The sequence below is a fragment of the Strigops habroptila genome, chromosome 5, assembly GCF_004027225.2.
Source record: "Strigops habroptila isolate Jane chromosome 5, bStrHab1.2.pri, whole genome shotgun sequence".
NCBI classification, from domain to species: Eukaryota; Metazoa; Chordata; class Aves; order Psittaciformes; family Psittacidae; genus Strigops; species Strigops habroptila.
In genome coordinates, this window is record NC_044281.2 from 24,246,393 (window position 1) to 24,261,710 (window position 15,318).

Sequence of the window (15,318 nt, forward strand, 5' to 3'; positions counted from 1 at the left end):
ATCTGTCCCACCAGGAGACAGGGTGATCCTCCGCTCTACTCCGCTCTCATGAGACAATACCTGAAGTACTGTGTCCCGCTCTGGAGCCCCCAACACAAGAAGGATGTGGAGCCATTGGAGCAGGTCCAGAGGAGGGCCATGAAGATGATTGGGGGCTGGAGCGCCTCTCCTGTGAAGACAGGCTGAGAGAGTTGGGGCTGTTCAGCCTGGAAAAGAGAAGGCTCCAGGGAGACCTTAGAGCAGCCTTCCAGTACCTAAAGGGGGCCTACAAGAAACCTGGAGAGGGACTTTTTACAGGGACATGTAGGGATGGGTCAAGGGGAATGGCTTTAAACTGACAAAGGAGAGATTTAGATTAGAGAGATTGAGAAGAAATTCTTTATGGTGAGGGTGGTGAGACAGTGGAACAGGTTGCCCAGAGAAGCTGTGGATGCCCCATTCCTGGAAATTTTCAAAGACAGGTTGGATGGGGCTTTGAGCAACCTGGTCTGGTGGAAGGTGTCCCTGCCTATGGCAAGGCATTAGAATTAGATGAGCTTTACCGTCGCTTCCAACCCAAACCATTCTGTGATTCTATGTTATTGAAGTAAAAATCTGGTGGTGGTGGTGGCAGGGGTTGGAAATAGTCTTGACCTAAGCTTAAACCTACCACTAAGCTTTTTTTTGTGTCAGTTTTTAACCAGTTTACTCTTGTAACTTGTATGTTGTATAGGACCTTGACCAAATGACGAATCAGCCTAACAAAACCTGCTTTACTGTGACCCTTCTTTAGAAGAACATAGAAGCAATCACACCTTAGATGTCAACTGTGATTTTTATGTCCTGAAGCCTGAAAGACCTTTTTGGGTCAGACCAGGAAGGACTGGGCAGCAGACATCTGCTCTAGTACCTCTTGTGTCAAGAAGTTTTAGCAACAAACGTATCCTTTCTTCTCCTGAAAGTGTCCTTAGTGAAAACATGGTGGCTTCTGGACTTTCACTGATATTAGATTGTAACGTTTCATTTTGAAAACTGTGTGCCTTACACCTCTCATGAACTGTTAAAATAGATGTTTCTGGCAGTGACTCCAAATGCATAGATGAAGAAAATATTATCTGTGTGTCACAAGTTGGGAATCTGCCCAGGTGGAAAGATAGAGCACCACAAAAATACAACCAAATTGGAGGGCCAGTTCCAGTAGTGCCATTTGGATTGATTTGGACAAACATGGGTGGCATTTGTCATAATGACCTGAGTGCTTCCAGATAGGTTGCCAGTTTCTGACTTCCAGGATGTGAGCTTCTCTTTCAGAATTTTCTGTAGAAAAAACAAAACAGGAGTTTCTTTTATTTGAAAAGAATCAAATGTTCTATGAGTTCTTGTAGAAGACCTAGTCAGGCTGTTGGTGAAACAAAGGCAGGAACATCTGCCTTGTAGAACAGCGTTTTTAGCTAGAAGTTGTTCAGACTCTAGGTCTTTAATAAGAATAGCATAACTTTGCTACTTCTCCAGAAAGCTGCAGAATGGAAGCATTAAAAGCACTGTGGGTAGTATTCTGAACTGATCTCTGAGGATGCAGACTGTTCCTTTCTGTCCTGTCCCCCCCCCCATCTTTTGGAAATGGTTTTGATTTCTGTGTTCAGAAATTAAGTAGACATATTTCCTTCCGTTTCATAGTTTCAGCATAATGTAGGATGCCATGCTGGTGTCTTGCGATTTTGGTGTTGATTTTTTTTTTTTTTTTTGTGTGGGTTGTTTTTGGCTTTTTGGGGGTGGTTGTTTTGTGTGTGTGTTTTGTTTTGGTTTTTGGTTTGTTTGGTTGGGGGTTTTTTGCCCCCATTTTTAAGGATCCGTCTCCCCAAAAGTTGAAACAAACCAGCCTTTTATTTCCCTGGGATCAGTAAAAAAGGCACTGGCATCTTTCTGAAGGAAAGTAATTTTGCTATATGTGTTTTCTTTAGAAAGCGATCAAGAATTGATGAGATCAAGCTTTTCAGTTTCAAAAGGGAATTAACAGTGAATGCGGACTATAAAAAATGATGAATATGCAGTTTTCAGTGATTTGCTGATTGAAACAAGCTTGTGTGAATCACTAGTGTTCGTGGATTTACTTATTTTTTTTAAACAGGCCATAAAAACTGCACCGTAGTGTGCTTTGTTTGGATACTAAGGAATCTGGAAATTATTGTGGAAGTTAAGACACCTCTTCCCCGCTACCCCATGTTACTGTCTATTTTAATCCCACTGGTTCATTGTTGATCAGCACTGGTTGTCTCTCTTGTGTAACAGCTTTCCAGTATGAGTTTTAGCTGTGTAACTATTTTGACCAAAACTTCCATGGTCAACAGCCTTTATGCAGAGGAATAGAAAACAGCATGGAGTGACTGCTTTGTGTTTTGCAAGAAAAGTGTTTGTTATTTATAGTGATGACCACTTATTGTCATGGTGTTTTCCAAATAGCACAAGTCCTGCTTATTCGAGCTTTGTATATTGTAGCTGCTGAGTTCAACAGCATATTTTAATACTATGTTACTTCATGCAAAGGAATATCCTCAATATTTTTATCAAGTGAAACAGCCTGTTTTCTCTGTTTCTTCCTATCTGGTGTATGTATTTCGTTCTTTGAGATTTTTTCTTCATGTCGCAGGATAGAGGACATTAAATTCTCCATTTCCCTGTATCTCTTCAAGTGACAAGGTTCTAATTTACATATATATATATTGAGTGGAGACAAAATGAATGCTGCTTGATACAAATTACTTATACTGGGGGAGAAGGAAAATTGACTCATTTAATGACAACTGTCTTCCACCATCTCAGAGGTAGATACTCTTGGCCCTGCCCTTTATGGTATTCCACATGAGTGATGAGCAAGCGTGCCACTAGCCTTAAGTTTAGAACAAGTCGGGCAACCAAAATAATGAAGCAGCCTTGTCCCCACCTTCAGTACTGGGTTTGTACTTGAGTCTTCCTTCACTTCTCCAGCTCCCTCCATGACCCCCTGCCAGCACAGAGCTTGTATTATGGTGGAGATAAGCCTGCACTGGCTGCCACATGGGTTAGCTAAAGGTCTGAGGTATATCTGCCTTTCTTTCTCAGTTGGGACACAGAGTTAGAACCATCTCCTTTGTGTAGCTACTTTTTCCATAGAAAGTGTAGGAAATTCTCTCAAAACTCTTTTTCTCTGTAAGACTTGCATTAAATGAGCTTACCTCTTGGTTTCAGTGTTATTATAGAGAGCAACAAGCCAACAGATACTGCCCACTCAGGTGGGAAATACCAATATTCACATGAGCAAGGGATGAAAAGAGATTAGTAAAAGATCATCAGGTAAGATCACTTGCTTAGTATACACTCACAACAGTAAGTCAGAAGTGGTTTGCAAGGGACATACTGGAGTTTTTCCCCCATCATGTTTTTAAAAAAATAAAAAGAAAAAAAGCATGAAGGATTGATCTCCTGCCCTGTAGTAATTGCTTGTTCAAGCATTAGATCTGTTAAGAAATTTCTGTAGGTGTAACTTGTGAAGAGTGTCTTAATGATTATAGCTCAGGAAGTATCCTGCAGGATGCTGTTACTTTGCCTGCAGCTGTTACTGGATGAAGGACCTGTTTCTAGGACCAGTGACTAGAAGCCAAGTTCCTCATGTGCAATCCAATAAGCAGGTCAGGGGCAGAAAGAAGAGGAAGAAGCCCTCCTTCCTTGGCAGAAAGCCATGCCTGGATGTTCTAAGATGTGTGGGTAGAGCAGTCTTCCTTTACCCTCCACCTTTGCAGGAGGAACTCTCCTGCTTTACTATTTGCACTGAAGAGGAGGTGGTTGGAGACAGGTCTGTGATTGCAGTGTGGCAGCACTGGCTGCCTATCTGGGGAGGAAGAGGTTAATCTTCAGGGAAACTTGGGAAGGGAACAGGTCCCAAAGTCCATATTTCCTGGCTCCATGGCTGCTCAGGTTAGGCTGTTCAGCAGAACTAAGTCAAAGGTAGTGTAGGAAACCAGAATCTTTAGAAATGACTCTCTTGCTGTCACGTTTATCTTGTGTAATCGTGTTTAAAAACACTGCAGGCTGATCAAAAATTCTTTCACAATGTTGTAAGCTGATGCAAATTACATATGTTACTTTCTAGAGCAAATTACCTTTAAATATTTAAGTTCTTTTTCTAAACAAAAGCCCTATCATTACCTTTATACAGTTTGAAGACTAAAAATATAAAACTTCATTTATTTCCTTTCATATAAAGTTTAATATCTAACTTCAGAGTAAGCATTAGCATTCTTAGTATTGACATTTGTCATGTTTATCAGCTATAGCAGGTTAAATGTCATGTGTGTGTTATGATAGCTTTCTTCTCTAAATAATTAGATCACTCTGTGATTTATGATCTCTTTACTATATATATGGATCTGAAAGAATTTCAGTATGGATGGTTCTTACAGAACTGTAGTTATTTGTGGTTTAACTATGATGTCAGTTGTTGAAATAATTCTTTCGACATCATGTTTTTGGTAATGTGAAGAACCAACCTTAGCATTGGTTGGCATATGCTAATCAATGTATAGGCAAACAGCTCGGGTGTTTGTTATCCACTTGAGTTAAGCTGTAGATTCCTTGTTGGGATTTGCCTCAACTGGCTGGTGGTTATTGCAGCTTATGTCTCCTCTGTGTGAATATTTACTATGTATCTTTAATGCACAAATTCATCATAGGGTTTGGAGTAAAATATCAGGGCATCATGGATTATTTTCTTTAACTTTGCATTTTTATATCAACTGGATTTTTTTAAAGTAAAAAGTTGAATTCCATGAACACACATTTCTTTACAGTGTAGGTGTAGACAGTCTTAGCTGAAGAGGGTAACAGTGATATATGGAGCATTGAAAGGAGTACAGGGGATGCGAAATATCCTGGAGAGATAGACCATGAAGTCATCTCCTTGGCTCTCCTCAATTCAGGGGCTCTGTGGCTTGTCTGCTTGCTTGATACCATGGTATCATAAGAATTGCCTGCTTGGTTTGGGGTCTCCCAATGCTGTTTTTGTTTTTCTCTATAAAGTCAATCAATCTCTTTATACAGTTAGTCAGAGGAATTGGGAGTCTGTCTGTTAAGCAAGATGTCTTACATAACTTTGCTAAGAAACATCTCTTCTGTCTCTGCTCTGTTTCAGTTCTTATGCTTTCCTATAACTCTTTTAGTGACATCTTTTCCAGTTTTAACATCTTTCTTAGATGAACATGCTGCTTTTGGAATATCTTATCTTCATTTTCTGAAATTCATGTATGTAACAAGGACTTAAAATCATCTATTGTTTAAAGGAAAAATAAGCCAACCCCCCTTATATTAGTCCTGTTCTAAATGCTATCAAACACTTCAAGTAGCAGCCTTTGTGAATGGTGAAGTGTGTTGCTTGGAGCAGTGAAATATGATCAAGTAGACTAAGACAGGAATGAAAGCTGAACTTGTTCAATGTTATTTAAGTCTTATGTTAAAGAATCTCTCATCTATGTCCTGAATCTGTTTTTTGTTGGTCTGATGTTCTGTGAGGTGGAAGTAATTTGTAAGGTGTCTCAGAAAGCTTGATAAGCATCTGTGGTGGAATGGCAAATTATGATACCTTTTTTTTTTTTTTTAAGATGATGATCACAAGTCTAGCCAGGATGAAGCAGTGAATAAGTTGATTAGGAAACCTAGTTTCTTAAAATACTGTTTTCTAACTAGCTTTTATAAAGCATTTATCTTACTTGAAAAACATGCTGTGTGAGAGTATATTACCATTAATGTTTCACCTTCCCTCGTATCTCGAGAGCTCTCATTCCTGTAAAACCAGTAGGCAAGTTGGCCAGTTTGGTTTTATGTTTGCTAAAAGCCATCTTTCCCCCCCTTTTTGCAGGTGAGATTAGTTTGGGGATGTGAATACAATGAGTGTAAACCAGCAAGCTCACACAGGGCCTCCTTATGGGCGACCTCAGCCTGGATATCAGGGATACCAGCAGCCTGCCTACGGAGGACAGCCATTGCCAGGGGTTCCTCAATTGCAATATGGAGCTTATAATGGTCCGATGCCAGGATATCAACAGCCAGCCCCTCCACAAGGTACTTCTCAGCCAAAACTTAATGACTGATAACTTGTGAATTGTTGTGTGCATGGAATTTTTTCTGTATACTTCCTATTGTTGCTCTTTATTTTGTGGTAGCAATTATTCTTCCTTCTGTATATAGCTTACATGATGTTAAAACTCATGTTCTTCCCATACATTATGAGGTTGCTGTTCTGTCATTTGTCCACTTCTTTCACACTTCTTTTAATAGCTCATAAAATTAACATGTTGAGAAGCACAGCCTGCTTTTTTTTGTCTGTGTGTCCCTGCACCCATGATACTGAAGCACCTGACTAGGACAATCTTCCTGATGAGGTTATGTTGAGGGGCAGCAGGTAGGGACTGTAACAGATTTGTAATTGAGACTCCCTTACATTATTATCATTAAGAAAGTTCTGCATGCCATCCTGAAAGATTTAGACATACGACTCTAGGCAGAAAGCATATTTGGAGCTGTTTTCTCTAATGCCTTTAAAATCAATAGAAAGTTTGTGGACATGTGGCAAGCCAATGTGTTGTGGAATTTCCCTGGTTCTACAGGATCATATGGCTTTTTGGTTTTGTTTATTTAAAAACTAAACAACAACAATAAATTAAAATCCCAAACAACCACAAAAACAAACAAACAAAAGCTACCAAACAAGGTAGTTAAACTTTTGTTCCCTGTTTCCAAAATACAGGCTAACTTAAAAGTATTAAAGAACTTTTGGAGTCTTTGTTTCTGAGTACCTGAATCACTTTGGGAGATTCATAGTGACATTCACATCTGAAATGTAGAGGAGAAAATACTATGCTCTTAGTTAGAAGTATTTCTGCCTTTCAAAATCAGGTGAATGAATTCAAATCTACCAAGATAAACCCAGTACGAACTTTCACTTTGAAATGTTTGGACTTCAGATTGGTATTGAGAGGATATTGAGTAATATGCTAATCATGCTAATGGTCTCTGTATTGTTTTCCCCTCCAAGTACATCTTGAATTTTTTTGCAACTTCTTGAATTTTAAACAAAAATTGGTGAGAAGTATAGAACAATCAAAGTGCCTATAGTTGTCTTGCAACTAACAGAAGTGGGAGACTGAAATTTGGGAGCTGAATAATTACCCTGCCGGGTTTTTTGTCTGAAGTTAGCATGGTAGTGAAGTAGAGGAATTAGCGTGGTGTGCTAAAAAATGGATTATTCAGTTGCTCCATCTTCCTTTTCTTTCCTTAATCCTCTTCCTCCCCTCCTCTCAATAAATCTCTTTCAACAGCACTTTTAACCTATCAGTTGTGAACTAATTTCACGGAGGGTTTAAATTCCTATAAAAGTAATGAAAATCAGCACTGGGCAGAGGAAAGAAACCCTGCCTGCTGGGAAGACAGAGGCAGAGCTCAGCCATTGAGCGCTCTGTTTGGCTGCTCAATGTAGGCATTGACTAACTAGTGTTTCCTGTCCCATAGAAGGAATGGGGAAACATTGGACTTGTTTCAGAGGCGGAGAGAAGGAGATTCAAGAAGGACAAAGATTACTATGGGTTTGTTGGAAAAGTTTCATCAGTGCAGCTATTCATAGAAAGCAAGTTTTAGCTGTTAGCAGTGTGAAGAATGTTTAGGATGTTTGTGACAAGAAACTGATGAGCATCTTCCATCAGATACTTCAAGAACTTTCAGGCTTTACAAATCTGAAAAGCATTTCTTTTTAAGGGAATTAACTTTCTTCCTTCTGAAATATTTCTGGTTTGCCTTTTTGAATTTTAGAACAACAGAAATGTGGTCATGACAGCTCAGTAAGAACATACCTAGAAAGTGGTATGTGAACTTATGCAGATTAAAAGTGCAGATTTTGTTTGTGCCAGCAATGATTGAAAGGTGTTGTGACACTGAGGGCAGCTAGGTGGTCTCATTTGGACAACAAAAATGTATTGCATTACTCTTAAGCAGTATCTCATCTAGTTTATTGATACATCAGGCTAAGGTCACCCATGGTTTCTGGAGATTTTTCTTCCACCTTTTCTTCTGAGACCATCCTTCCTAGACGTAGCAGACTGTATTAAGGGAATCTCAGTTGTCACATTGTGCATTTTGGACTGTTACTGTAAATCCAGGATTCCTATCTTTAGAAAGAAGGAATGTAAAATTCGGAGCACTAGCACAACAGCCAGAAGTTGGCCTGTTAGTAGCTGCTGAATAGGATAGCCAGGAAGAAGAGAGTGGTGAACAATGCATTATCAAAGAAAGCAGACTGCTGGTACTGAAGATATTGACAGTTATCTTTTCTACACCCATCTCCAACATGTTATGTTTATTGCAGGTCTTTGTAGCAAGACCTGTTGTAGCTCCATATTGTAGAGAAGAGAGAATTATTTTTGGAGGCACTAGGGTGACAGTAATTTAGGGAACACTGAGTGGTAAAAGGAAAACTGCCAATGTTAATCTGTGATCTCTAAGTAGTTGTCTTAAGGATTTATTTTAAAAACAACCACAAAATAGCTTGGAGGACTGAGTGGAATAAGTGTTGGTAGCAGATGCCATCCTCAGTCAGGGAGTCTTTCGTATCTGATTTATGTGACAAACTCTAGCTCTAACCAGTGGAAGTAATGGGAGTGCTGTGCCAGTGATGCTAGTCTTGCTTGGGACCAGAAGTGGAGTACTGTGCTGCTAGCTGAAAATAGCTGCTGCTTTCTGTGAGAATGCTGAAAGAACCAGGACGATTTTGCACCTTCTTCCTTTGAACGGTTTCCTTCTAATGAGATCATGCAGTTGAAAGTGCAAACACAGTTACCTGAATACCAGTCACAATTAGGCTGCTTCTGGATTGTTTTACATGAACTTGGTTTATGATACTGTTAACATTTGTATTAACATTAATATATGAACTGTGTTGGTAATATATGTTATGCTTGGTAGAAGAGTGAGAGGGAGTATAGCTGAAGGAATAATGTGGTAAATGTGATGTGGATTTTATGCATATGATATTTTGTGCACTGCAGACTGTCCTTAGCATTGGAAACACTGTCTCTTGGTGCTTTCTCTCAGGCTTGATTCACTGGTGTATTCTGTCTTTCCAGGTTACTTTCCTTCCTTGGGGTTCCCTTCGAAGGGCTCTCCTGTTTCTCTCAACTCTGACACTTCTTCTCTTGCACCTAATTTCATAGGTAAATGGTGTCCTTTCTGTGAGAGTGCTTGTGTTGTGCTGCTGCTTCTGTGCCAAGTTCCCATTTAATATGGATATTTATCTCAAAGGTGTGGATACCTGATTATTCAGGCAGAGGTGGGTGGGACACTTCCCAATCTATTTGTAGGCAGCACTCCAGAGACGTAAATAGGATATGAAGAAATAATCCTAGTAGAAATCCCTTATGCCTTCAGATTCATAGATAAAACCTGACTTGCAACTAATGTTTTCTGAAGACTGATTTCAAAACCCAAGTTGGCCTGTTTAGGTTCTGTCAGGGAGAATCCTTAGTTTAAAAGAATGCAGTCTCCCACTTGAGAGAGGACTAAAATGTGAGCTTAGAAATGATAACATTGCAATGAAGAAGTGAAAATTCTCCCCCAGTACCAGGAGGTTGTTACTGAAAGCCATGAGATTTTTGTAACTTGTGCTTTCATTTAAGGGTAGAAAGAAGTCGTTAGTCTCCTTGGCTATAGCATAGAAACCAAATATGTGTCAGGAATAATTATGATTTTAAAAGCTGTGGCTTGAAGAAAGAAATACTTTTGCAAAGCTAGCAATCAAGATGTAAGAATTAGAAACACTGCAAGAAATCATATTGTACTTTTCTTTCTTCCCAACTAGTGGTATTTCAGAAGAGCTATTTCCAACAGTGTCAATTTGCTTACAAGAGCAGGGAGTCAGAACTGGAGCAAGACCTGATAGTCTGGGGGCTTTGAGTAAAATCACAGGCATTTCCCATTTTTCTGTAATCTACCTCCATTTTGAGGTCTGTAATGATTAAGAACAGTACAGTATCTCAAAGGTGTTGAAGAGGAACTTTGGGATTCCTCAAGAGTAATGAATCTTAAGCTAATAAACCACCAGATACTCATACCTGTTCAAGTGATTTTTTTTTTTGCAGTGGCTATTTGAGGAGTCAGTGGTAGTGGTTACAGAATTAATGTTGGTGACAAGAGCTAGGAAAAGACTTCAGGAGCTTTTACTGAAGTAAACATGTATTTGTCAAATTGTGTATCTGTTAAAGTTGAGGGGGGGAGGAAAGTTAGTGTAAATAAATCTGTAGGATCCCACCATGAATTAAATTAAACATGCTTTCAAAGACAAAAGGTAACAATGCCAAACAGTTTACATGTACTATCAAAGGACAGAGATTCCAAAATAGGTGAAAGTATACCAAATTAACTGAAAGGGCATCACAAGAGACATTCAGAAATAGAAATACCCCACAACATACCAATAGTTAAGACATCAGGAAATGCTTAGCCAGAGAAACAGTAAGACAAAGGCGCTGTAACAGTAGTTTAGAAAATACAAGATTTAATGTGATGAAGGTACATAAGAATAGTGAATGTCTCCGAAAATAATTAAATCCTATGTCTCAAAAAGAACAGGAGGAGGCTTAGTAGTAAAGAAAAAAGCCCAAAGAAATTACTGTTTATTGATACAAGGTCTAGTTAATTCCTTCCTTGAATTTACATCCACAAGTTTACTAGGAATTTACATGTAGCAGATAAGATTAAAATGTATGAATTGAAACCTCATGCTTTGGTGTATAAATTATACTGTAGAATTGAGAAATGGCTTTTCTTGCTTCCTATTTCATAATGGTTCCTCACAGGAAGGTTTCAGAGTCCCTTTTAAACTTGTCATGCCAGTCTGAAATACATAACAGTGTGTATGTGCTGCCCTGGTCTCATGGGGAAGTTTACATTGTTTAGTTATCTGTATTTAACATGCCTCATACATTAAATACGTTCTTTAGTGGTTAGCAGGCATGGTCATATGGTGGTTCTAATTGTCAGTGTTTTTAACTTAGTAATATTAAAATGGAAGTTTAGAATCTCTTTTTTGGAAGCAGACACTGTGGTTGGTCTGCTGGTATTGTGTCCAGCATTGTGCAGTCTGTGGAAAGCATGAAGACTTAGTTTCATGGCAAATACATTTGAGCTGTGACTAAACCAGCTCACTCTGAAAGACAAGAAAGTATTCATGTTAGCCTTCAACCTTGAGAGCCGGGGAAGAACAGTGGTGGCCCCTGTTAACGAGCAGTTAGATGTAATTTTCTGAATCTACTCACATAATCTGCTGACCTTCCAAGTAGGGAAAACTGACCTGTAATAAACTTTAGGTTCCATGTGAATACTCTCCTTTGTCTGGATAAAAATAATTGGACTTGTCAGTGAGGTATTAAATTCTTCCCCTTCCAAGATAACTTTTTTTTTCCTTCATCATTTTTTTTTCCTTTTTTTCCTTTCCTTCAGAAGATGAAATTGTTGATTGAAGACCCTCCACAATGCGTATTTTCTACTCGGTTTGTGTGAAGCTGGTGACTAGTGACACTGGCTAAAAAATTGTGCTTTAGTTTTGCTACTTCTAATATAATTGTATAAATTATTTGTTGCTTGTGCAGTATTGGTACATCAATATGGCCACTGCTAAACTGTTTCTGCAGTTTTTGTTTATTTCTGGTATTTTTCATGGTTCAGGCCCTTACTCCTGTGTTGTGATTTTTATTTTTATTTTTTTCCCCTTATGTCTGTAGGCTCATTAAGAGCCCCTTCAACATCTGGAGCTCCCCCTCCAGCCTCCGGAGCATCTCTTCCTTCTGGTCACCTGACATACAGTCCATTTGGACAGGGAGATGTGCAGAATGGGATTCCAGCCTCAGCAGCCGCGGTGCAGAGGTACAGACAAGAAGAAGAAATCATAACAAAGGCCTGCCTTGGTAGACCTATGCTAGATCTAAACCTTTTAGGATCTAAACCAAACTAAATACTTTGGTTTTCCTGTGGTAAATGTTGACTCTCTCTATTGCTGACTTACTGTTTTAGAACAATGTTTTGTCACAGGGGTATTAGACAACAAGAATCTCTGTAGATTAAAAACTTCTGGAAGAATATGAGCAGATGTCAGCGACTGATCAAAACCACTTCTCCTCCAAAGACTTTCTTTGTGGTAGTCATTTACCCATAAAGAATTTTCTGATTCTCATAGTTTGTCTTGTTTTAAAACAATTGCATCCACACAGCTATAGTATTTGATTCTTTGGCAGTGTGAATTGATCTCTCTCTGAAGCATGTTGCTATTTGTCATTACTGAGTAATTCCTTAGCATTGGGTCTGGATCTGTTTTTGTCCGTTACGGATCCCTGAGTTCATTACATCATTCGTGTAAAGCTCTTCGGCATCTTCTCCAGGAAGATATTGGCATTACCTCTGTGGTGAAAGTGGCAGCAGTCCTCACTGCTTCATTCCGATTACTGGTTTTGGGGAAGGTGATTGCTTTTTGCTTCCCTCTGCTTAAGCTCAGCACTGTCAGCTGCAGTCTTGAGATCCTTAGAGCAACAGAGCATTCTTACATAGCTGTGCAGGCCTTACTGTTGCTCACCTGCCTCTATGGCAGTATTTCTGATTTGTTGTGATAACTAAAATGGAATTAACAAAAAATGCTATAAATGTAGAATTTGTATTTTAAGAAAAGATTTTTTTTATTTTATTTTTTTTTTAATGAAATGGTCTCAAGTGTATGCAGGATATGTAATTATTTTTTCAAAACTAAGCTACAGTGCTTCATGTAAATAAGTCAGACCCAGCTAGTGTTTATAAGGCACAGAGAGTTGTAACTGCTTGTACAATGGGGAATCCAGTGATGTTTCTCATCTTCCTCCTCAGGCCACCTGCTTCTCAGCCATATCTGCCAGGCTCAGCACCCATGCCTGTCAGCCAGACACCTACGTTCCAGCAATATGGTCCCCCCCCAGCCAGTGTACAGCAGCTCAGCAATCACATGGCAGGGATGACAATTGGCAGTGTTGCAGCCTCTGCTCCTCCCCCAGCTGGACTGGGATATGGTGAGCTTTCCTGGCTACAGAAATATGCTATTGCTTTTCAATTATACTGGTAATTTCATAAAAGATTTGCTCTTGTCAATGATTCATTACCATATGGTGATGGGTGTTGACGTCTGCTGTTCTAAATGGTAGTTTCCTTGACTACTAAGGCCACCATTGGGGAAAACAGAACTGAGACTATTGTAGAGGATAGCGCAGGAATGTTGCAGGAATGTTGCAGGACATAAGTAACAAGAGAAAGTAACAGTATTTCTCCTAAACCCAGGTGAATCTAGGTGTGAAACACAAATGCAGTCTATCCCTAAGTAAGCTGTGGGAGAGTCTACGTGCCTTTGTCCTCTTGCGCAGCAACCCAGTCAAAACAAAAAAAAACGAAGGAGGGAAAAAGGGCTCAGTAAATCGCAAAGGGCTGAAATGCCTCTGAATGATTCTGTGAAGAGTTTTGCTGGAAGTTGAGAAGAAACTTCCTTAAACAGTATAAACTGAATTTAGATATTTTGTTCTATTCTATTAGATCTACAGTCCCATTGCTGTAGATTACAGGACTTTTTTTTTTTTTTTTTAATCGAATACTACAGATGTGTGTTTAGTCTGTGTAAGCTGGTCTGACTACGTGTTGGTTTTATTTTTAATTGATCTGATAAAGTACTTTTTAACAAGCATCTCTATACTCTAACACAGATTTTGTAAGAAAATTGGGAGTAGGGCATGCAGATTTCCCCAGCATTTGGCAATGTGCTTGTCTAAAATTATCCTCAGAAATAGTACAACAGTAAATGTAGAAGATGCTAGTTCCATGCTATTAAAACCATGAAGCTCAAAAGTATTCTTGAGCTACAGGCTCCAACTTAGCGTGGAGTTTAAGATACAAACTTGTCGGTTCAAGAAATCTGTAGACAGACTTGTGGTTCTTGTTTTGCATATTCCTTGCTTTCTCTCTTTTGTTCTGCCCCTGAATTCTGAAATGTATTCTGATTATGTTAAATAAGAAACTCAGACTTTGAGAGACAGGACAGTGAAGGAACTATCAAGTTTCATATCCCTTGGAGGAGTTTCAGTTCTGTGATCAGTTTAGGTGGGTTTCACTTAAGATTTGTCTCTACTAGTACTGGCCAGTCCATCTGAAGATGAGAAAGTGGTAGACCTATTTAGATGACCTAAAGCAAATGAGTTTTGCTTGAGTCTTAATTGTCTTGAGGATTGAAGAAAATGATCTTATATCTTCTTTTCTTCTTATCAGGTCCCCCAACATCGGTTCCCCCAGTCTCAGGAAGCTTTAGTACAACAGGATCTGGTCTCTACACACCTTACACTGCGAGCCAAGGACCCCCTCCTACCAGCGTGTCTCAGAGTCTTCCTTTGGCACAGCCTCCATTTCCAGGTCAGCCAATACCAACTCGGCACCTAGCTACTGAAGTCCCTGGTTTTTCCTCACCTCCCTCTTCTGCAGGGGTTGGACCTTCCTCTTACCCTTCTACCACAGGTGCCCCAAGGCCACCTACCATGCCAGGCCCGCCACTGCCTGGGCAGACAGTTGCTGGACCACCAACGACACAGCCTAATCATGTATCCTCACCACCACCTCCATCAGCTATGTCAGGGCCACAGCCTGGGCCTCCCATGAGTGGCCTCCATGGACCACCTCCTCCAACTCATCCTCCTCAGCCAGGATATCAAATGCAGCAGAACGGTGAGTATTCCTACTCTAGAAATTGTACATTACACGTGCCCTCTCTGTGCTGCAAACTGAGAACTGGATTTCAGGTTTGTTACTTGTGGGCTTCTAGCAGCACTTCAGTTTCCCTGTGCTCATGTCTAAAGGACAAATCCAAGATAAACAGTAGGATGTGTCATTCTAAGATGCTTGTCATACAGGTTTTAATCAGGTTAATGTAACTAAAGGAATCCTAGCTTGCTTGGCGAAAAAGTCGTTTAGTAGTGAGTGCCATAATACTACAAGAGTTTGTGATCAGAATTTTATTATGACATTTAATTTGATGTTTGCAGCTTCATCTGTTCAAAAGTAGAGTTTTGAAATCCTGAAAAGCAGTGTGTATGAGAAAGTTGAAAAGGAGTTGCTACTTTTTCTTCATTAATTCACAAAACTGTATTTTTCTCCTTGTAGAACCTTTCACATTTTGTGAGTGCTTAGAAGTAGTATCATTCTTTCTGAAGCTTTCTGAATTATAAATGGTTTTGGCTGATTTTTAATCAATAACATTTACAAATAGCTAGG

At 39.5% G+C, this 15,318-nt stretch overlaps 1 protein-coding gene across 5 annotated transcripts in view; it reads left to right on the forward strand.

Annotated features, from left to right (window-relative positions):
• The window catches only part of SEC24C (SEC24 homolog C, COPII coat complex component), a 39,216-nt gene that overhangs the window by 2,661 nt on the left and 21,237 nt on the right, over positions 1–15,318 (forward strand). The window contains exons 2-7 of one of the 5 annotated variants that reach the window (XM_030486132.1): positions 5,867–6,069; positions 9,123–9,209; positions 11,775–11,916; positions 12,904–13,082; positions 14,323–14,463; positions 14,566–14,772. In XM_030486132.1, the coding sequence (XP_030341992.1) occupies positions 5,895–6,069; positions 9,123–9,209; positions 11,775–11,916; positions 12,904–13,082; positions 14,323–14,463; positions 14,566–14,772 (931 nt within the window). In that variant the 5' untranslated portion in view covers positions 5,867–5,894. Of the gene's footprint in view, positions 1–4,183; positions 6,070–9,122; positions 9,210–11,774; positions 11,917–12,903; positions 13,083–14,322; positions 14,773–15,318 lie in introns of those variants that run through there. The other 4 variants (XM_030486130.1, XM_030486133.1, XM_030486134.1 and 1 more) reach the window with 4 other exon arrangements.